Consider the following 24,445-nt stretch of genomic DNA (forward strand, 5'->3'; position numbering starts at 1 on the left):
GACAACTTTCCCGCTGAGACACTAGTTTTGTAATCATTTCTGAGTAGTCAAAGGTGGCATTCATTTCAACGTATAATTAAGAAATGGTAAACGTGCAGCGTGCAACCATGGAGTTATGGATGCACGCGGGAGGTTGCTAAGCACGAAAGAAGCGTAAGAGTCGCACGAGGCGATAGCCGAGTGCGACTCTAGCTTCTTGAGTTTGATTCAACGTTTACCATTTCTTTTATAACATAATCAAAAGAGAAAAACATTATTTTCCGTTTGCCTTCAGTTGAGTCATCGGTTCTAGTTCATGTATGCTGCCATCTGCCCGCGCGTAAACAAATCACGTTCTATGTTTTTCAAAAACTTGCCTTTGAGTTTTCCTTTCGCTGAATCAACCGTTCTCCGTCTTCAGGTAAATTGCAAAAACGCTTTTCGTTGTTATTCTGAATGGCATCTGTCTACTTGCTCTTAATATTAGGGTAAAAACTTTGAGGGAAAACTATAGCTGCAACTATAATGCATCAGTCAATTCCACCTGCGCCCAGCCTCCTCCCCCCCCCCCCCCCCGGGCAACTGCGGGGCATTTGCCCGCCTTGTCAGTCCCGGGGGTGGGGCATTTGCAAATGTTGCACTGCCCGGAGGCCGGGCATTTGCCAACCCCCGGGCCAATCCCGAGCTTTTGATACGCACGCGGTTTTACTGGAAGAAAAGCAGATTGGCTCATTTTTTAAGGACAGAAATAAATTGTAGAGGGTTGTAAAGGCATGTTCTCGATTTTAAATGTATGTATGCATTTCTTCATTGCTTATCAAGCCAGAATTACGTAGCGAAATTGGAGCTTTCGATGTGAATCAACGTTTTTTGGTTATTGAATCAAATTTCTGTTGATATTATTTGAAGAACATCCTTTCATATTTATAAAACTATTCATAACATATAACTTTACAGCGCTCTATTAATTTTAATGTCAATAATTTTTTACCAATACTAAAACCATATTAAAACTGGTGCATGTCGTCGCGGCGTGAAGTCCTAATTAGAATCCTCGCGCTATTACAAAGGAAGACGTTAATTAAACCAAAAAAATCGCACATTAAAATGCTTAAAACGGCACTATTTGACTGTGCGATCAATGAAAAATGTTGCAGTGTTGACGGAGGACAGGGCATTTGCCCTCTTTTTTCGTCCCCACCCCGGGGAATTTGACAGCTCAAGAGTCCCCACCCCCGGGAATTTGCCATCCAAGGCAAAAAAATGCTAATGCCCGGGGGTCAGCCCGGGGGGCGCCTGGGCGCAGGTGGAATTGACTGATGCATAAACAAAAAGACTCTAAAAACTAAGCTAAAACTAAATAAATGAAATAATTATCAAGCTTATTTATGTGACAATTTTTGAAATAAACGTAAAGTAGAAATGAGAAAATTTGACCGTAATTCCTTAAGGATAAAAGGTAACACTAATTTAAAAAAGAAATTAACTAGCTTTGTATCGAAATCTGTCTGGGGAAATCCAGCTATGAAAGTCAAAGTTGCAACTAAAATTCGCCGACACACAGCCGGCGCTGAAGCTGTTGTTTTTAGACCGTTCTCTGAACGACTGTTATGAATGAACACTGAGGAACAAAATAATACACACAGAATTTATTTTTTGAAAAATTTATTTGAAAACCCAAATGTTTCTGTACTCAAATAAAATTCGCTTATTCCAGCGTAATGTGGCCGTTTAAACTCAACTAAAATTTTTAATCGATGCGATGAAAACTTCACAACAAAGCTGTCTAGAATTTGAGCGCGTTTCCTAAAATATTTGCTTGAATTTAGCATCAGCTTGATCAAAAAGTCAATAACACAATGCTAATTGATAAATTTACATTTCAAATAGAGTTCTCTTCTATAAAAAACACACAAAATGTACCTTAAATCTTCGCTCGCTCGATTTTCCTTCAGCCGATTCTAGCGCGAGGAAAACAGTGATTCATTCATCCAGGGCAAATTTGTCGCTTGATCTTTTGTCTTTTTTTCCTTCAAAACGACAGCTTAGTATTTTCTTCAACTTCCACTTTTCATCTGTGCATTTCATTGGTGTATTTTACCGTCAGGAGAGGAGATTTGTTGAATTTGCCTAAATTTTACCGCGCTAGCTCAGTTTCTTGGCGTGCACCCACGTGCAAATGGTAGTGGCTGACTGACCAATCAGAGCGCGCGATTTACTTGTGTTATGTTATAATGACTAATACAATACAATACAATACAATATAGTTCATTTTATTAATTCTCCCAATTTGCTCTTTCAGAATAAATTTTCAAGGTTGTTGTTATAATGTGCGAAATAAATAAAAATTACATGTATAAAAGACAATTAAATTTTAAATGCTAAAACTACAATTATAAAAAATTAAAAAGCTAATAAACAATTAATTACAAAGATCAACAATACGAATGAGTGCAATACGAGTGAGTTTCTGAGCGTTTTACAAACTTAGTACTTAAGTAGTTTGGCACAAGACCACTGAGACATTTAAAGATCATGGGTACATCAAGTAAGCATACTAGCTCTTCGATGGTGAGCCAACCAAGTTCATGTAAGACTGGTGTAATGTGATAAAACTTTTTTGTGTTAGAAAGTATTCGGCCGACAAAGTTTTGCATAAGTTGTAGTTTATGGATGTTTTCTTTAGAAGTTCCAGACCATACGGTCAAGTAGTAGAACAGTTTGCTAAATACTACGGAATTTAGGATTATGTACAGTACATCTTTAGCGAACAAATGTCGTACCCTATTTATTTGAACTAATGTTGGCAAAAGAGAGGAGGCTAGTGAAGCGATATGGCCATTGAAGGTCAGCCTCAATTTTTTAAGCGTACATGTGTTACATGGTTACTGGTTCTGGCACCCACATTTCTAGAGGATAACTACTTATCAATACAGAAACAGCTTGTTTAGGTAAATAGTACCGGACTGTAAAGAAACAGAAATTTAATGATAAAATTATGTAAATCGCCTCTAAAACAGCCGAGGTATAAGTGTTTAAAGATGTAGCAGAAGCAAAATGTTTGCCTTATGAATTGATTCTTAGAACGGTGTCCCTCGCGGCCTTAAATCGAATATTCTGTCAACAACTAGATATTAAGTTGGAGGCACATGGAGAACAGACGAAAAATCTCTCCTCACAATTGGCACATTTTGAAGAAACGACAATTTTTTTTTCTGTTCTACAGCAACGTCACCAAAAAAAAACAACAACAACAAAAACACCAAAAGTCAAAAAACAAACAAACAAAAACACATCTGACTGAGGCGACGCGGCCATTTACCATCCATTCTTTAACATGGTCGCTTGAATCCAATAGACCAAAAAACGCGGCGCGCATCCACACGCATCCAAGGAGAACCATTGACGATCAGTCGGGCGGGGAACAACGGCGGCGACAGTTTTCAAGAACAATCGAGAGAGCTCATTCGCCAGCTCTTGAAAACTTCGCCGCCGTTTTCCCCGACCCGGCTGACCTGGGTCCCAAGGATACCAAACGAGATCCATTGTTGAGTTGGTATAACTTTACACTAGCCATTTTTGATGCCTATAACCACCGACATCAGCACAAGAGCGCCTAAAACAAGAATACACAAAAACAATCCTAATCAGTTTGATGTCAAAAAACTGACAACAACAAACGAACAAACAAAATCGCAAAAGGGAAGGAAAATAGCGAAACATTTCATATTGTGTCTGTTTTGTATTGTTACTTAGGTGTTTTTTACATGGTGGGAGGAAGAACCCAGTACCACGAAGATCCCATAGAAGGCGGAACAACTTTTCGTCGCGTTGAAATGCAGAAATTTCGGTCCATACGTGGCGCCCAATTTGAGAAGGATCGAGAAAGAATGAAAAATGGCGGGCGGCAAAAACAAAAATGTAATATGGGCTCTTCTGTCCTCTTTAACTATCTATGTTCAGCCTTTATTGCCGTGATGAACAAATGAACGACACGCCGCCATTTTTGCGGCCTGGTTTGGCCCTAGTACTATTATCTTCCCAGCGAAGGCAGTTTATTTGGTACTAGGATCTTCCTTCCCCTCAGCTAGAAGATCCTAACGTTAGGGACAAGTAAAACCCTTTGCAAGGATGATCCACTTTCTAGAACCTTCCTTGTGCATGGATTTACCCCTTGCATGTAAACAGCCTCAAACAATCTCTACAGTTTTTGGAACAGCCTTTGAAGACTTACCAGGAAAAAGTAAAACAACATTTATTTCTTTTGAGTCGCGTTCATAATTATTATAAGTTACTTAGATGAGGAAAAACGATTAAGTGCATCTATAACATGACAGACATCATTGTTAAAGGGGTGTTCAGGAGCATTTTTAGGTGTTTCTTGACAAGGTTATTCTCGTTTGCCTGTCGTATGTTCTTACTGCGAGCTAGCTCTTATTCGAGAAATAAAAAATTACCTTCTTTGCAAACTGTGGTAAGGTAAATGCTGTCTTGTGAACATCCACATTGTAATATCTAAGCTCCATTTTTTCAAGTTCTTCATCGGTAAATACAGTAACTGGATTATCAAATCTTGTGAACTAAAAATGAGAACGCAAATGGGATAAGGAAGGGGAAAAAAAGAAAAAAATACATATTTTCATACCCAAAATTTGGAAACTCTCCGAAGAGAATGAGACAAATAATTATTTAACTCTATTTTGCGTTCTGAATCACACAGTCCTGTTTTACGCTAAACATGCCTATAGGAATCGATTCACTCTAAATGCCTCCCACCTTGTTCTTACTGCAGAGTATAAATCCTATTTGTCCAGTGGGGTAGGTGGGTATTGTAGTGTAGCCATAACTAACCACAGGAAATAATCTTCTGCTGAATTCTAACACAGACTTAATCAGCGGTAGATCAAGCCACATGCATTCACCTAATAAAATATGAAAAATGTAAATAAACAAGACAGGCAAATTAATCAACAGAATACATGAAACGATTTTTTTTTCTTTTTAGCAATGCTTTTAAGGTTTCTCACTACGCCTGGTTAGCTCAGTTGGGAAAGCGCCGGTCTGCCGAGCGTGAGGTCACGGTTTCAAACCCAGGCCGGACAAACACTCAATGGAATGGAATTTATCCCTTGTACAGCTTATTACGTACTACCAAAAAGCGTATCTACACTGAAAGTTGTGCGACTACCTTGAGAACAAAGGAGACCATCTGGTTTTAAGGCCTTTTTCAGAAGCTCATAATATGGTTCTTTAAAAAGAGGCTCTGCTGGACCTAACAAAAAAGTTAAAAGTGAAGAATTTACTTCAAGTTTTGATGATGTTACAAAATGAGGCACAGCTTACCACTGAGTCGCTACAATATACTACATGTATACACAAAGCAATTCTCACATGATGCTTTTACAGTTAAAATCCAAATTTGCATCAGATATGTTCTCCAGGAAGTAAAGTGCAAGCAAGAATCACAGCTGTTTCGGATAACACGCCACCTACGTTGTCAAAAACGTTTCAGGATTTTGGGTTTTTCTGCGACGTTAATCAAACCGTTACCGTACCATCCACCGTGTTTTTCAAATAAAGGCGGCGGCGGCAATAACGAGCAGAAGCTGCAAAAGTAAATGTTAGCGAGAGCGTACCGATTCGTTTTTACTTTCCCATATCTGTGTTTCTTCTGGATTTGGAAGCTGTATAGGAACAATCTAAACTTGCCATGCTTCATTATGTAAAAAAAGATAAAAAAAACTTAGAGCGATAAATGTAAAACTTACTGTTTTTCAAAATCACGCGACCGAACCTTGAAGTTCAAAAGCAAGGAACCTAGAAACACGCAAAACGGATCGAAATCCAACAATCACAAACGTTGAACTTTGTTTCCTAAGAGGTCCGCTAAGATGTGAAGGCGAGCAAGCGCCGATTCTTCCCATTTTGTCTGACGTCAGAGAAAAACCCAAAATCCACAGGAAATCCACGACGTGTTATCCGAAACAGCTGTCAAGACACTGATAAGTATCGTTTACAATATATGGCCTATGAATCGACCACTTAAAAAGTAACAGCCTGTGGTGGGACCATTCCAAAAAAAAATGCGAATTTTATAATTAAACTTGAATAGAGTACTAAAGTGTGACGTCATAAAAATGAAATTTCTGAAATTATGGGATTTGTCAGGATATTCTGAAAGAACAATGTCCAAGAGGCCTACTTGCCAAAAATGAGCATTTCGGGGCAAATTGTCTCTGAGATCGTAGCCCAGTTATGCTTAGAAAACTCCATACAAACCCTTCTAAATTTTTTTGGGTCCACCCCAAAAAAAAGTAGACCAGTTTGTATGGAGTTTTCTGAGTATAACCGACTAACATCTCAGAGACAATTTGCCCCGAAATGGTCATTTTTGGTAAGTAGGCCTCTTGGACATTGTGCTTTCAGAATATCCTGACAAAATCCCATAATATCAGAAATTTCAGTTATGACGTCATCACTTTAGTACTCTTTTACACGTTGATTATGCACGTTGCAAAGCTTACCCGCGTTTGTTTGTTTTTATGTTTGTTTGTATGCTTTTGCAAAGCTTTAGGATTATTTATAAACATATCATGACTGTTTAAATCAGCTAGCTAACTTCATCCTTAAGATTAATTTACTTTGTAATCTCAAACATTTCAAACCAAGAAATTGGGGGATTACGACTACTACAATGACAATGATGATAATGATCATACATACCAACAGGATCTGATGAGTCTGTAATGACAACGTCAAATTCATTTTCATGCTGCCGCATGTACTCAAAGCCATCCCCAATATACTGAGTCAGTTTAGGTGAACTGTATCCCTTTGCCATATTTGGTAGATGCTTCTTACATACGTTAATCACTTCCTGCCAGATAAAAAAAGACAGTAAGTACACAATGACTCTGTGATGGCCAATCCAAGTGTTCAGCATCTTGGATTGAGCTGAGTGGAACGGTGGGGTGTGGAGCGGTATGGAGGAGCAAGAGGATCTTAGTAGCTTTGAGGTTATGTTGCTAAACGGTATTAAATATATGCATGGAAAAAGAATTTTAAGACAAAACACAGTAGCTAACCAGCAACAAAACAACAACAACAACCATTTTAGTACAGACGTGCAAAAATAAACCACAATTTATAGTAACAAAAATTAACATTAATAGTGGATATTAAATCTGATTAAATCAAAGAATTATGAGTTCTTGTTTTTTTCAAATTTTATAACAAAGACTCCAAACGATTTCTACAAAGAATTTGTACATATCATAAGTAGACCCTGCAAGAAATTTGTAAAATGTTTATTCCTGAAAGGAGAATGTCTACCCCCACCACCCCACCCCCTTCCCCCCCCCCACCACTCCCTTGATGAAATGCTTGTCCATTACAGGATTACCCTGGAAGGTTGTCATCTGTACCCATTTATACATATACCTACCCGGGCTCAAAGACACACATAGAGGGGTGAAAATGGTAATATCCCTTAAAACAGAGTTATGACAAGACTTGAGGTCGGTGCTAGCCACCTGTGCCTCCCTTTAGGTAAGTGACCCTGCCTCAGTGCATAAAAGAAAGTAGTGTCTGATAGCCTGGGGCTAGTGGATTTCGCTACCAGGCTAATGATTTCTATTCTTACCTTGCCCAATAGGCAAGTGAAGTATTATGGGGGAATTCAAATTACAGAAGAACTGTAACCAATGCTTGTCAAAAATTTTTTCAGTCTAGTTGAAATGACGTTTGGGCTAGTACGTGCTAGCTACAGCTTGCCTGAATGGCAAGCTGTAAAACTGACTTTCTTTGCACTCTGCTGCCTTCTTTATATAAATCATTCGTAAGGTAACGTCATTGTCATTACCATTGTGCAAAGAAAGTCATGTCCGATAGCCCGGGGCTAGTGGATTTTGCTATCCGGCCAGCAAAATTTGTTCTTCACCTGCCCGATGGGTAAGTGCTGTTTTTTTAGGAAATTCAATTAGAGAAGCATTGTAATCAATCCTGCTAATCAAAAAGGGTTTGGGGGCTAGTTGAAATGACTTGAGGGCTAGTACATGCTAGCTACAGCTTGCCCGAATGGAAGGCTGTAAAACTGACTTTCTTTGTGCCCTGATTACTTACCTCATCTATTTCACACTGCACGATGGATTCAACGGCTGGATGCTTGGACACCTCTCTTATGACTCCTCCATCACCACCACCGACAACAAGAACCTGAAAAAGACAAAATGACGGTTTCTGCAATAAACTAATAATTTAGTATAAGTGTTGAGCAACGGTAAGTTGTAATACTACTGTATGATTTTCAAGGGTTGACCATATACATGATGATTAAAAAAAACACCATGCATTAAAATACAATCCACAAGTCAGATCAGATCATATTAGGTAAATTACTTTAAATTAATCTATTAACGATATTATACTGTTGACACTATACCTAGAGGAAAAAGAAAAAAGAAAGCTACAAAATGCTTTTGAACAAAATAATAACAGTTATAAATGGTAAACTTCTTTAAGACTGTGCTTGTGGATTCATTGCATATTAAACACAGGTGACATTAAAATGTTGAAAATGTTAATTTCAAATAAACTAAGTTAAGACGGAGTACAAGAGGATAATTATTATTTAGTGTGAAAAGTCAAGTTCAACCCTCCAAGTTAAAGTTTTTCCTCAGTCGCCATTTGGCCAACTCTTTTGGTTAAGGGAGAAAATTTTACAGATCAAGTTGCCAGCTCCAAACATTTTAGGCGCCATGGCGACCAAAATGGTCGCAACTTGGAAGGTTGATTGAAGTAATGTCTGTATGCTCACTTTTTACCTTTTTGGGACAAGGATGGGAATTGAGTGGAAGAAAAGCTATCATTTCTTGATAAGAAAATTCATCTCTATCAGTGCATTGAATAACTCCATCCAGAACGAGAACCTTCCCATGGTGTTTACTAAAAGACATTTCAGAGGTAATTACTTGTAGGTTGATCATATATTTCTATAACCCAGAAACTCATAGGGGGTTTTCAACCCCTTATAAGCTAAGATAGGAAAATTACCAAGAACAGGAATTAACATCCCCCAAAACTCTGCTAAGAGGTAGATGCAAATATATAGGCATTGATGACCTCATGGTCCATCAGAGCAAGATAACACTTCATTTTAACCTCCCTTTTAAGGTTGAAATCCCTCCTAATTGATGATATACAATTATTCTTTTCCCTAGGGTGTCTACTATACAGGAGATTTCACTGTAACAAAAATAGTGGTACACCCAGGGGGCAAACTTGGTGGGGAAACAGAGGCAGATCCAAGGGGGTTGAGAGGGTTGCAACCCCCACCCACCCCTTTGAGAAGTTTTTGAACTTGTCTGGATACCCCTGTCTAGCTCTTCTTCATACCAAAAAGAATAATTATCATAATTTTTTTTTGTCTTTTATGCGCAACTAAGAGCTGATTGACTGATTGTCATTTAGGGGAGAACAAACATTTTGCGACTGTTGTAGCCAACTACAACTCGAAAGGTTAATTCAAAGCTTGGTCAGGCTACTGAGATGATTTTGTACACATGTGACTGGTATTATTCTTATTTGAGTGGGATTGGGACTTCCAGGAATACCATTGACCCTGTCTTTAAAGTTTGGTACAGAATAGATCTTGCCAGCAAACTAGGTATCACTGAAGGTCACCACATCCGCCAACTCCTATTTCCCTCATTTTTCTCAAACTACTCACTAAAAAGTCTGGATTTCATTGAAAGTTACAATGACTTTGATAAAATAATGCTATATTAGGTGCATTAATTATAATCATACAATCCTTAAAAATTTTAGGCAAAATGCAAATTTTGAAAACAGGGTTGTCAAAACCCTGGTTGCCATGGTAACATCAATGTTTAAGTACACTTCACGACGACTTTCAAATATTCCCAGATACATTTATTTATTTATTTATTTATTTATTTAGCTTCACCTAACTAGAATACAATCTTTATACATGAATACATTTTAGGGAAAGTCGCTATTAAAGTTTAGTGTCTTACATGTACCTTAAACATGAATAAACATGAATACATTTTATACACGAATACATTTTAGGGAAAGGCACTAAGTTTATTGTCTTATATGTACCTTAAACAGCTTTTGAAGTTACTCAACTTTCTAGAGAGGGGAGCCTCAACCCCGCCCCCTCTCCACCCCCCAGTCTAAACACTGTGTCATCCGAAGTACTTGGATAATGATTTTATACCCAGATAAGTCTCACCCTTTAATAAAACAAACAAACAAACAAATCACAAAGTTAACCCAGGCAGACAGGTATTGTCTGTCTTTGAATTGGCAACCCCCAAGATGACTTCAGACAGTAATCAGGGACAAAAAATCCCCTTGAACCCAAATCGTAGTGGAAACCTGCAGTGGAAAGCAGCAGGAAATGTACTGCCCGCAGTCAATCTTGCTTTGCGTTGATTGAATCCAACTACTATATAGCCTGAGAATACTGACATAATGACATGTGACCCCACCACTGGGGATTCCCTGCAAAATGGAGCCGGTGGTGTCATATCATTACCCAGTCTTTATGCATAATAAGGTGCTTCTGAGTGGTAGAAAACTTGCTTCAACCAATCAGAAGCAATACCCAGTTATGAGAAAGAACCGTCATATTAGTATGTAATTTCTGTGCTGGTTCCTCAGACATAAAGTTTCACGGGGAAACCGCAGCCAAATGGCGGTTGTTTTATCAGGCTAATTTCTAGGTTTATTGGCACAGTAATTGTAATGCATTAGGCTTAACAGTGGATTGCATTAATCACACTGTATTTGAAAATACAGACCAGGAAGTAATTAAAATTAAGCAGGATTTGCACTGATCTATATTATGCAACTATGCATTTCATGCAAAACAATTTTTTTCTGTTAAGCTCTCGTGAGTTTTTCACCAATTATTAGATGTGGATGTAAATGTCCAATGTGGGACTAATTCATTCACATCTAGCAAAGTGATCCATTTGTGCATTTTTAGGTCAACTATGTTAATAATTAAGGTTTTGCCAGTACGGCCAGTAATTACTGGCAAAACCTGGATGCAAATAGACTGTGTCAACCCCTGAAACTGTATCCCTAAACGTTTTCCATTTTTTAGTGAGTTACAGTGGTTGATACTTGTAAATGCATCACTTCAAATCAATATTCATTGAATGAATATAATCAAGAAAAGTTATCACAAGTGTGTGATAAAGTCTGTCTAAATCTAATGTGTCAAATCGTGTTGCCTATCACGATAAAATTACTTGTGTTACCTTTTAAATATCAAAATATCTTGGTATTTTGATTTTCCGGTGTAAAGAATTTTTTCGACCTCAAGGGAAAAAGCTTCTCCTGGCCACTCGTCATTGATCTCAGAAAACCATCCATTCTTTATTAGGTCCATTCCCTTTTTTTACAGCTGTGAAGAATAACAACATGGTCCTAAATAATTTGCAGTCAGCATAGTAGAATGCAGTCTGTGGAATAAATGTGGAAGTCCTATAGACTCTCTCTTACAAACTCGGCTAGGCAAGGTAAGGATGAGATTGATAAATAGTTCCAGAAAGATCCATCTATAGCCAACTAAAGGAGAGTTAATGGAAATTCTAAGTGAGAGGGAGTCTTGTTTTTTATCTCCTGTGTCATGATTTATTAGTTTTCTTTTTTCATACAAATTATAATCTCAATTACAGTGAAACCTGTATTAAGCGGACACCCTCGGAATATACTGTAGTGTCCGCTTAATACAGGGTGTCCGCCTAATACAGGTTTCAATAGATAACATCATATGAGGTGTCAAATGCCATTCAAATGAACAGAATACTCCCAGAGACTATGACAATATACATTTGCATGAATTTCTTTATCAAAGTGGACCAATTGATCATAGGACCTTAAACATAGATTGCAACTCAAATTTGAAGAAATCAGATGAGTGAAAAAAGCTCTATACCAACAAAAAGAAATAGAAAACAATACTGTACTGGGAAACTAATCAAATAAGTTCGTCAAGTTATGTTTTTTAATGTAAAAATCAAAAAATTTGTGGGTGGCAATTCAAGACAATCTTTCGCATTTCCGGTGTTTGGCATGTTGGGTGGTAGAATTTAATTACAAGTGTCCGTTTAATACAGGTTGGCAACAATAGAAATGACCATTTCAGGTACTTTTAAGGTGTCTGCGTACGCTTAATAAAGGTTTAATTTAAAGTAAATAAGGGAAATAAATTTGGGGACTTCGGCTACTGTCTGCTTAATAGATGGTGTCCGCTTAATACGGTGTCCGCTTAATACAGGTTTCACTGTATTAATAATCTGTGATACTTATTGTGACTTTTCAACAAACATGCATCATGTGATTAAAATGAATGCAATGATGATTCTCCAAGGGTAAACATTCCAGAGTTCCTAGCTATTTACATGTACAAAGTTTAACAACCGTTATTCTTAGCTTCTGGTATAGAACATTATATGGTGGGTAAATCTCTAGAAGCATTTATAAAATTATGATATGCAAATACATAAAGAAATCAAACTAACTTAACAAACAATTTTTGTCTATGACACTACAACTTTACTTCAACTTGACTAGTCATACTGTCATAGTTCATAGTTCACTTAGAACCAGGGAGTAATTTAAGTAAAAAATCTGGTGGAGGATATATCATTTCCTGGAAGATCTGCGAAATGGTGGTTAACCAACAGGATGAGAAGCATGAGTCTGACTCACTGTAATAGGATTACTCTTACTCAGAAGTTCAGATTGGACATAAGTGAAGCTCAAAGGTTGAATGTAGAAGAAGCATAAACAGGTTGACTTAAAGGAGGCAGCTCTTGAGGCGCATCATTATCATGGTTGATGGCTGACTGATTGGTACAGACTTTTACAGAAAGAGAAATCTATAGTAACCGTGCGATTCTCATTTTGAGCTCTAATCACGCTGTCTTTCTTGTCCACTGCAGTAAAGTGGGTAGGTTCACAAAGAGTTGCACCTTTAGATGTGGTAAATGGCCTCTAAGAAAGGACTGATATCTGAAGAGGCTGTCTAGTGTAAACTGTGGTTGCAACTTGGCAAGGTAATCAAGGCCTTGTTCTCTGTTTCAACGTTCATGTCCATGAATTGGAACTAAGCCTTTTCTCACAAGAGAGCTAGCATTTTTATCATAATGATTTACATTTTATGCTTAGGTGGGCTTAATGAAAAATGTCAAAATTTTTTTGAAGCGATTCCCAGGAACTACCACGTGATCGGCCTTTAAGTGGCAGTCTCCCTCAAAGTGGTGCACTTGATTTTGCGAAAAAAAAAATAGTTTTCCTCTTTTTTCTTTTTTTGGTGAAGAGGCTTTTTTAAATGGTGGGTATATACTAAAACTGCTATTTTTGTTTTCAAATTCTTATTCTTAGCTCTGCTACAAGCCAAAACTGAAATGAGTCTGTCTCAGTCTCGCAGAGAGTGTTTCAAAGACTAAAATTGATGGATTTTGAAAAGCGCGTTGCAAACAAACGAATGTCCGCACAAAAAAGTCTTATAGTTTAATAACCTTCGATAGTTCACAGGCTAAATTAAACTATATTTGATCAAAACATGTTCAAGTTACAGGGGTTCAAAGACTACCTATTTTGCAGGCTTAATCCAAACCCTAAAAGTAAGGAAGATTTGAGGGAAAATGTCTCAAACTTTGCAGCTCAAATTTGGTGTAAATAAAGTTTTAAGCTAATTTTTTTTGGTTTATTGGCTCAGACTTTCCGGTATCTTCGGGGATTGCAGCCAACAGTAGATTGTAATCTGCCATTTTGCCTATTTGCATAATTATTGGCCGTATCAAAGTTCCATGAAATTGTCTCTTTTGACATTTGAATTTATAGTCTCCAGCCTCTAAAAGAAAGTAATTAAGCTTCTTTAAGTACTTTTGCCGCATGCAAAGAAAGTAGTGTCCAATAGCCCAGGGCTAGTGGATTTTGCTATCAGGCTAGTGAATTTCGTTCTTAACTTGCCTGAAAGGCAAGTGAAGTTTTTTGAGGAATTCAAATTACAGAAGAACTGTGAAATCAATTCTGCTCATCAAAATGTTTTTGGGGCTAGTTCTGCTTGCTCGAATGGCAAGCTTTGAAAATGACTTTCTTTGCACCCTGTTTTGAATCGAAAGATATATATTAACACATGTTAACAGGGATGGTCATACATGTTACTGATTACCACGGTCAACTGGCGAAATTTTGGTTGAATGAATCGCGCCCTCAGAGTGAATTTCACCGAGCTGCATAAATTATAGTAATAAACAGCGTGCAAAGAAAGTCGTGTCCGATAGCCCGGTGCTGGTGGATTTTGCAATCGGGCTAGTGAATCCTGTTCTTAACTGGTTTTTGGGAAATTCAAATTGCAGATGAACTGCAATCAATGGTGCTCATCAACAATTTTTTGGGGCTACTTAAAAGACTCTTGGGTTAGCATGCTAGCAGCAACTTGCCCGAATGGCAAGCCGTAAAACCGACTTTCTTTGCACCCTGACAGGCTGTTTAAAAACGTTTGACGCATAACAAAAACAAGTCATTTACCGTTTCATCTGTTCTCGGTAAATAAGAAGCTTACCTTTACTTTAGATTGTTGATGGAAAAAGTCTATCCAGTCACCTGGAGTTTCACAATCAAATTATGGTAAGGACTTGGTGTATGCACTCACTCAAAGTGGGACGGGGACAAGGGGACGGGGACATCGGGACGCGTGTGTGGGGACTTGGGACTTGGGGACGCGAGACGAGGGACTTGAGGACATCAAGTATGGGACGTTTTAATATGGGACGCGGGGACGTGTGTTCACTATCTACACCTGAAGCAGGCTAAAGACAAACTGGAGACTGAACTGCTTTTTTCTCAAAGATATCAAAATATCCGTGACTGAACATGCTAAAACGTCCTTTCAGAATCGTTACAGCAAAGATTTTGTACACAAAACAAAACAAAAAAAGGATCGAGAAAATTATATATTTCCGTACAACTTGAAAGATTGAGCATGAAGGTGGTTACTTCGTAAGCTTATAAGAGACCCAAAACTTCTCTAAGAAAAGCCTGGTTCTCAAATACGGACGATGTATCCGTGCAACGTTGCCGCCGGTACCGTCTGGGCTACTTCCCGGACGAATGAATACATGCGCCACCGGCAACTAAAGCTATCGCAGAGCTTTACCGCCGGCATGCCTGCGAAGTTGAACTAGAATCAACTTAGCGCACATGCCGGCGATAAAGACTGGGATGACCAATGTTGACGGCCACTTCTGTTCGGCATCGGAACAGTATCCCAGGCAGCACCAGCGGTCACGTCGCGGGTGCATCGGCGGCATATGAGAACCAGGCTAAAGACTTCTATCCAAAAATATGAAATAGCTCAAAATTGTCCTTCTTTCTCTTCACTTCCCCTCCCGTTTTCCACGGTGATCGTATTCCATCGTGTTAAAAAATCTCCGCTGATCACTGGAATTGTAGACCGAATAAAGATTAATAGCGAGTCAGAGCTGTCCCATACTTTCTGTAAATTGCACGTTTCGACATATTTTACGTCTGTTTCGTTTATTTCGCGGATCGCTCAGATATGGATAAATCTTTATCAGCAACATGTCTTTACAGTGACTGCCTCTTAACCAGACGTCTCTCTCTCGATGAAAATGTGCGCAAAGGAAGGCGGGAAGGACACAACGGGCGAGACTGTACCCTTCCCATGGTCCCTTGAGGTTCATCACCAGTCGTTCGCCTCTACCTTGCGAAAAACAAAGCACCTGAGGAGGAGGCTGATACAGCGATGTTGTGAAAAAGGAAATATCAGGAAGAGGACGAAGAAGCCGTGAAGAAAGGGAAACCAAGGAGTCGGAGATTCTCGTTTCACAAATATTTTACAACTTTTTTCTATTTATTTTTTTCTTCAACTACTTTACTTTATATATATTTTTTTCTATACTTTGTTACCCACGACATTTACCCACGACCCACGAAATTTAGCTTCACTCTAGATTTAGTCACTTAGAATTCATCTCCAGAAAAACTCACCAACACTGATTTGACAAATTGAATGACATGGAATAACATCGATGAGTTTTGAAAAAGTGTGCAGATATAGACGTTTTCGCCACGATTGTCGTTGTCATTGTCGTTGTTTAAAATCCCTAGGTTATAGGTCTACACACAAGTCAAACAGTGCGTGATAGTGTTGGTTTCTTTCAAATGTATTTTATAAGTCTATACATGCACTACAACATCTGAACGAACATTTGTTCTACTTCCATTTCGCTGAGTAAACACTTGATGGAAACGACAAGCCATTGTCATCGAGCATTTAACGGAGTCGCATGAATTCATTAGACTCAAAATCGGCATCCACACGAGAGTTACGTTCTGTTAAATTAAAAGAACGTGATCCGTTCAGCCGATTTGGGATGACTATGCATTGGCCATTTTTTGTGCTGCCTTCAACCATCGACGTCACCTCAAAAGCGCCTACGACAACAAATAGACAAACAAATTAATTTGATGGCCAAAACAAACAAACAAAATGGCAAAAGGTAAGGAGAATCACGGGACAAGGTATACTGTGTCTGGGAACTTACGTAAACACTCCAGCTAGTGTTTGGTGTTTGGTATACAGATGCAGATTTTGAAGACGTTTGTAGGGAACTTAAGCATGCAACCACGACGGCGACGGCGGTGAAAGCCTCGCTAAAAAAAAAGCATTGGCGCTGTTTCAAACCTTCATCGCTCTTGTTCCATCTCCTTCAATTTGTCAAATGTTATTTAGCAAATTTTTCTGGAGTTAATTGAATTTAAAAACAGAAAAGAAAATCACCATCTTGCGTTAGCGTTCTACATGAAATGTGAAATTGGGAAGTGCAACGACAGCAAAGAAATGTACAAAAGCGAGGTGCACATGCAAAGTTGCTGTTTTGCCATTCTAATGCTAATTTTTTTTTTTTGGCCGTTCTCGTTCCGTCGCTTAAGCACCCAAAACGCTTACTGGGAAACCGTACAGTGAACGTTCACCTTTTTTCAGTTAAAAAAAGATATTCCTTTTAGGCTGTGTTTATAAAGATTATAGATCTCCGATCTCGAAAAGAACGCTTGATTACTAAGTTAATCTATAACCCTGTACATAAATACAGTCCAAGATGACGCTTTGATGTTTATCGATAGGGAATTTAAGCAACAACTTCCGATACAAGTGCTTCGCGCTTTTTTTTTTTTGCACTTTTCTTTGCCGTCGTAGCACGACTACGACGTGAAACTTCATCTAATTTCATCTTCTTTTTTTTATATATATATTTTTTTTATAACAATTGTCTCTTTCTTTACTTAGATACAATCCTTTAGAATTAAAAGCCAGTTAAATTTGCTAACATTTGACTAATCGACATAGATGGAATAAGAGCGATGAAGTTTACTGAAAACAGCGCGAATTCACTTTTAAAGTGACGTTTTCATCGCTGTCGCCGCCGTGGTTGACGTTTCCTCTCGTTTGCCTGCCATATGTTAAACAGCATGCTAGCTCCTATTCTACCATAACACGAGAAATGGAAATTACCTTCTTTGCAAACTGAGGTAAGGTAAATGCTGTCTTGTGAATTTCCGCATTATAATATCTAAGCTCCATTTTTTCAAGTTCGTCATCCGTAAATAGAGTAACTGGATTATCAAATCTTGTGTCCTAAAAATAAAAGCACAACTGGCATAAGGATATACGATAAAATAGAGGTAGAGAAAAAAAGATAAATAGTTTTATAAAAAAGAGGCTACACCCTGAAGGGGCAACCCGGAAGTAGGCTATTGAAAACATGATTTGGAAACTTTCTTAAGTTGAAATACCTTTTCGCCATTAATATTATTTAACTCCATTAGTCACAAACTCGTCACATGATAGTTATTTCAACTTTATCAAACAACCAGCTTACAAAGCATTATTTTTTTCATACCTGTGTCTTTCCTGGCTGCCGAAGGAAAAAGGCTCGAATATGAATAACCACTTCTTCTATACTCCGGTTTTATGCTGAACTCGTCTACGTTCACACGGAAACGGACGAACCTTCGAACGGTTTAGGTATTCCGTTCACATGGAACAACCTTGACTGCGGACGGAAATTTAGATTCCTAGCCGGTCAAAGCTGTGTGTGAACTGGGCGAACGTTCCGTGTGAACAAATGTCCGGTTAAATTTTTCATCCGGTAGAAATTTCATGCGATGCCGTGTGAGCGTCGCCTAAATCAATTCTAAATGCCTCCTACCTTATTCTTGCTGCAGAGTATAAATCCTATTTGTCCACTGGGGTAGGTGGGTATTGTAGTGTAGCCATAACTAACCACAGGAAATAATCTTCTACTGAATTCTAACACAGACTTTATAAGCGGTATATGAAGCCATATGCATTCTCCTGGTAAATTAAATATGAAATACACACTAACAAACAAGAACGGCAAATCAATCCTCATGACATTTTAAAAAACCTTAGTCAGATTTTAAAATTATTTCCCGGCTGGTGCTGGGCAAGTCGCCCGGTCAAACCTATCTTTGCCCGGAAAACCAGTTAGTGGCCGGACAAATGTCTTTTATCTACATTATCACACTTCAAAGTATAACCACATGACTATTAGAGTGATAATTAATTTGTTTAAGCCACACACGCTACTTCATGGATGACAGTCTTGGTCTTGTCGAATCCGCCCCTCCCCAAGCCCAACTCGTTTTATCATCAAGAAGTTCAATAATGTCCAGTCTTGATCGAACAATCATATCTTAAATCTGGAGGTCCATAAAAAACGTAAACAAAATGCCCGGTCGATCTTTCTGGTGCTGTGAGGGGGTCTACTAATCAAGAGTACCTGAACAAATTAACGCACCTTTTACTTTGAAATGATGATCTAGTCAAAGTACTTTTTCAAGGAAGATTTTTTTTCTACCAAGATATCTAGTCTACAGGGGGAAAAAGCGATAAGAGATGGGCTATAGAGAATTAAATCCCCTTGTGCAGTTTAAATACGACCACAAAGTGCATCTAGAGTAAAAGTTGCGTGACTACCTTGCGAACAGAGAAGACCATCTGGTTTTAGGGCCCTTTTCACAAGTTCATAATATGATTCTTTAAAAAGAGATTCTGCGGGACCTAACGCAATAGAAAAAGAGAACAATTTTAAAATACAGTGAAGATATTCATGATGCTACATGGCGCCAAAGACATGTTTCTGGAAAGTAAAATACAAACAACATTCAAGGAGCGACACTGATTACCATCTTTTGACCATAGGTTTATAAAGGAAGACAGGGAAAGTACAGTGTAACCTTTTAACATTCACTCGTGGCCTGTGGTGAAACCATTAACAAAACAATTTTAAAAAAAACAACCTGCTAACAACAAAAAAAAAACTGGTATTTCACTTTGATTTCACATTTTTCAATGCCGCCCGCATTTGTTTTGCTACAACTATAACTTACACAATTTCGCTTTATTAAACCTTAAACTTTTCAAATCAATATATTCAGAAAGTCAGCAGTAGACTTTCAGCCACAACTTTTAGCATGTGCAGAGTCTTTTGCGTTGCTGTCATTCGCATGATTGTCATTATAGGGGACTAACGATCTGACAACGGCGATCGATGTCCACGAAAAAGTCGCTGTAAAATACACTATGCATCATTTCAAACTATTTCGCGATTACCCCAAGTTGTGCTGTTACAGTTGTACTTCAATGAAGGAAATTTATGTTGGAGTTGAAGCAAGGGGACCGCGCCCGAGTTCAGGCAGTAATGGTGGAATTTATCGCCTTGCCGTTCCCGTTCTCTAGAAACTTAAAATCTGGTCATTTCACTGCATCGTAGTTGTGCACGGACAGCAAAGAAATGTACAAAAAAGCGTGATGCACATGCAGAGGTGTTGTGTTGCTCAATCTTTAACCCTTTGCTTTTTTTTAAGCTTCCGTTGCCGTCGTCGTCGTAGTTTCGTAACGTCTCTTACGTCCTGAGGAAGTTAACAAGCCGACTGTATGAATTAATTAGCAATGCAAACAACTTTACAAATGCTAAGGTATTAGATCTGCTATAAACTCTTCCATTTGAAAAATTTATTTCTCGAATAATAAGGAATTTTTCAAAATAAAAACTACACAGGTCTATCAAGTGAGAGCTGAGCTTTCAGAAAATTGATGTGTCAATTTTCCCACCGAAGGTGTGATTTGTGATTGAGAAAGAAACCAGTGATTTGGGGGTAATTTGTTGACACAGACAAGTTAGTGGTAAATTGAATGGGTGGGAAATGGATGGAGTAAGAGATCAGGTGCACAAACCAGACTTCTTGTAACTACTTGGTAGGGTCCTGTACACGCCACATCAGAAGCACCTTAGAAGGGACGGACCCTAAAAAAGGAAGGCGATGATGATGATGATGATGATGATGATGATACATACCAACAGGATCTGATGAGTCTGTAATGACAACATCAAATTCATTTTCATGTTGTTGCATGTAATCAAAGCCATCTCCAATATACTGAGTCAGTTTAGGTGAACTGTATCCCTTTGCCATATTTGGTAAATGCTTCTTACATATGTTAATCACTTCCTGTCAGATAAAAAAAAAAGACAGTAAGACAGCGACTCTGAAATGGCCAGCAGATGTGTTCAACATCTTGGATCAAGCTGAGTGGGACGGTGGAGTGTGGGGTGGCACAGAAGGCCAAGAGGATTAAAGTAGCTTTGAGGTTATGTGGTTGATGGGAATACAAAGAGAAGCAAAGTTAAGACAAAACTGTATAACTCACTGGGAATAAACAAAAAATGCAATATTGCAAATCATAATTTACTGAAAGACATGCATGCATACACATGTATGAATGAACTTACTTCTCATTTTTAAAAAGAATAATAATTAGTAGGGTCAATGAACGTTCAAAGCAATGTGATATATAGTTGATTTTATTACAAGACTGCAATGTAGCCTGCAGAAAAAGGATAACATGCATGATCACCTGTATACTCCTAAAAGTATTGCTACTGCCCCCCCCCCCCCTTCCTCCTGCTAGGTGGGATGCTTGTTTATTTTACAGGGTAATATGCCAGCAGTTTGTCATCTGTACCGATTTTTTATACAACTGGGCCCAAAGAGTGACAAACAGTGGCAAAAAGATTCTTGTCCCTTCAAACAGGGCAATAGACATCAGCCATTAAAATCTGGACCAATACATCAAGAACATTTGAGGTGCGACAGCGATTCACAGACGTCTCTTCTCCCGATTTTTTTCTGAGGGAGGGGGGACGTCTGTACACAGGCTACTAACCACTCAAGCCCCATCTGGTAAGTGCCCATGCTTTGTTTGTTATTAAATATGGTAACTTTTAGGGATAACTAACCTCATCTATTTCACACTGCACAATGGATTCAACTGCTGGATGCTTGGATACCTCTCTTATGACTCCTCCATCACCACCACCAACAACAAGAACCTGAAGATGACAAATGATATCAACAATAAACAAACAATAGTAATTTCCCTGTGACAAGCAACAATTTATGGGTATTTGGCAACACAACATTTTCTTTTTCAGTGACTCCATTGTTAGCACGTTTAGTGGACTCTGGTCAACAGATGATGATAAAATTAATGAAATCATAATATTATTTGTTTCAAAGTACTTGCACTTTTGAGAAAGATTTAAAACTCCAAATAGGCCTACTGTAATTTATCTTTTAAAAAAATCAAATCAACGTACTTTCAAACAGGGAAAAGGATCAGAAGTCCTCCATAAATATTTTAATGAAGTCACACTAAGTGGCAAGGACCAAGGAATGACAGCTACATTTGCAAGCTATTAAGTTATAATGATAACATAATTATTTTAAGTGAATAAAGTCAAATACATGTACATTGAACTTCTGTATGCTCATGCCCAGTTTTTACCTTTTTGGGACAAGGATGAGAATTAAGTGGAAGGAAAGTGATCATTTCTTGATAAGAAAATTCATCTCTATCAGTGCATTGAATAACTCCATCCAGAACGAGAACTTTCCCATGGTGTTTGCTGAAAGACATTATTTTGAGAGGTAATTACATATATGCTGATTTGTCATTTTCTAACCAATGATAGGCAAACCACAAAGAGAATCTGCTACAATAAGGCACCTGCAATAGTTGGGCTGAGAAAAAAAGCCCACTTACCTATGGCCAGATATCTGAGGAAGGAGTACAGAAATTCCATACTGAAGATATTTCACTACTCAGATCAGCGTAGTGCTAATTCTAATAAGTTGAAAACTTGCCTCATCCAGTCAGAAGCACTATATCCAGATGTGGGTATTGAGCATGATACGTCATCATTATGGAATTTCTGCACTTGTTCTTCAATGTCATTTCAGTACTATATACTGCTCAAGGCACTGATTAGACACTCATTCAGATCAGGGTCCCTTTGCGATTTTAACCTCTCTTCTATCTAAGGTTGAAATGCCTCCATAGGTCTCCATAGGTTAGATACTCAGTCATTAGACAGTGCGCAGATAAAAAGTGCCCATGAAGGGTTCACAATATAATAGGAATTTGTTACTTGGGAAGGCAAACAAGTGTTGAGTCCATTGTCTGTATAAATTCTCAGGAGTCTTTTGTAAGCTGGTTAATTTTAGAGAAAATAATTATATAAGCCTTTCTTCAGGACAAACGACACTGTTTGTTTTAAGGGTGTTAAATTACGTAAAGTGGGTGCCCGCCAATCGGGGTTCAGCTTTACGTGAAAGGTACATCAAAATCATGATAATTGCTTCTTTTGATCAAAATGTGTTTACTTACCTTTTAAACACCAGAATATCTTGGTATTTTGATCTTCCTGTGTAAAGAATTTCTTCCACCTCAAGGGAGAGAGCTTGTCCTGGCCACTGGTCATTGATCTCTGAGAACCATCCATTCTGTATTTGATTCATCTCTCTTTCTTTTTTTGTTATTCCGTTTTGTTTATTTGTTTGCTCATTTGTTTTTTTTTTGTTGTTTAATATAGTTTTTTTGTTCTACAGCTGTGAAGAAAAAACAACCAAAAATTCTTCTTATTATTATTTTTTCTGGTCACTATAATACAGCTAGACTGCCAGGAGACTATAGACTGGGTATAAATGTGGACTGTCTTAAAAACTGGGCTAGGCAAAATCTTAAATTTTTTAAAAAATCTATCAAGCGGTTTAAAAATTATTTGCTAATTTGTTAAAGTAGACCAAAATGTTCAAAAAACCGCTAACAAGAGCGTCTTGATACATACTAATCAAACCCTTCTTTCTAGCAATCGGCTGGAGCTATCTCCTTGATCTTTCACAGACGTTTTTAAAAAGATTGAAACTACTATGAGGTGAAATTGCATGTCAAAAGCGCTTCGTTTTCTACAGATAACAACCGAACACCAAGATTGTCCATTTTTTACCGTATTTCTAACCACAAAATCTTTATCCCAAAATATTTTGATAACACCCTTCTTACAGATTTCGCTTAAACTTCACGAACATCGAGGCTGCTATTGGAGGAAAAAGCTCCCGTGAATGATTTTCGAAGAACAGTTCCCAGTGCCAAGATATACTGCTGCAAGTAAAGTAGGTAATAGCGTCATTTCGTTGCTATGACAACTCCGATGCCGTTGCATTCCTGATAAAAACAAATTTTCATCTTCATCTCATACAACTGTGGTGGCAATTTTTCCAAAACTTTGTTTATGGCGACGTAGTTTATGCTCAAACCTGGGAGGTATTGACCCTGAAAAACTGTATCGAGCCACCTTAATATTCCAGCATAATGCAGATTGTTTTGCCTAATCCCTGTTGAGTTAAAAATTATGCCTACATAAAGTAGTCAACCGTTTACAAGCTTAAGTATTATAACTTGATAAATTAAAAAAAAAATAGAATTACTGCAGCAATAGTTTTCAACCTCGCCAACACCAGCTCGACTCGCATGGGTTAGGAAAACTAGAATATTTCAAGGCCTCAATTTGCTATCTACTCTTTCATTTCGCGCCAAAGGGAAATCAAGAACTAAGTTCACCAGGGACTCAATGCCCATTGACGGCATTGAGGTTTAATTAATTTGCTATCTTATTCGGCTTCACCCCTCAGCGAATTTGAAACACAAAAACACCAAACACGTTCGTTTGACAGAGAAGCCTAATTTTTGGACGAGAGAAAGGGGACTTTCTCGACGTATAAGCATGTGCCGAAATCGCTGCGCTGTCAAATGTGTACACAATAATTCCGATCTGTTATCCACTAAGCTGGCTGTTGCTAAGATTTAAACGACTTGGATTTTACTTTGTTAAGAGACTTGATTTTCAATCTATTATTAATGTACTTACCTACAATAATTCCGCTCAAAAAACGCCAGCGTTCTTGTCACTACTCGACGACTGCTTGACATAAGCAATCTGTTGAGCCCTGGTTAAAATGAACAACGTACACG

General features: G+C 38.2%; 2 protein-coding genes across 2 annotated transcripts; both read right to left on the reverse strand.

The window, feature by feature from the left end:
- Nucleotides 1–2,236: 2,236 nt before the first annotated feature.
- LOC140948410 (spermidine synthase-like) lies at nt 2,237–14,667 on the reverse strand. The gene is made up of 9 exons (XM_073397648.1): nt 14,588–14,667; nt 11,271–11,416; nt 8,802–8,922; nt 8,101–8,193; nt 6,703–6,856; nt 5,168–5,251; nt 4,756–4,901; nt 4,437–4,559; nt 2,237–3,595 (listed from the first exon to the last, which is right to left on the reverse strand). The coding sequence occupies exons 2-9, from the start codon at nt 11,399–11,401 to the stop codon at nt 3,581–3,583; spliced, it is 867 nt and encodes a 288-aa protein (XP_073253749.1). The 5' UTR covers nt 11,402–11,416; nt 14,588–14,667; the 3' UTR covers nt 2,237–3,580.
- A 1,710-nt stretch (nt 14,668–16,377) lies between these two features.
- LOC140948419 (spermidine synthase-like) lies at nt 16,378–24,419 on the reverse strand. The gene is made up of 9 exons (XM_073397659.1): nt 24,342–24,419; nt 22,802–23,022; nt 21,920–22,040; nt 21,372–21,464; nt 20,430–20,583; nt 19,049–19,132; nt 18,258–18,403; nt 17,561–17,683; nt 16,378–16,482 (listed from the first exon to the last, which is right to left on the reverse strand). The coding sequence occupies exons 2-9, from the start codon at nt 22,930–22,932 to the stop codon at nt 16,468–16,470; spliced, it is 867 nt and encodes a 288-aa protein (XP_073253760.1). The 5' UTR covers nt 22,933–23,022; nt 24,342–24,419; the 3' UTR covers nt 16,378–16,467.
- Between the last annotated feature and the right edge of the window lie 26 nt (nt 24,420–24,445).

This window comes from Porites lutea, chromosome 1, assembly GCF_958299795.1.
Source record: "Porites lutea chromosome 1, jaPorLute2.1, whole genome shotgun sequence".
Classification (NCBI taxonomy): Eukaryota; Metazoa; Cnidaria; class Anthozoa; order Scleractinia; family Poritidae; genus Porites; species Porites lutea.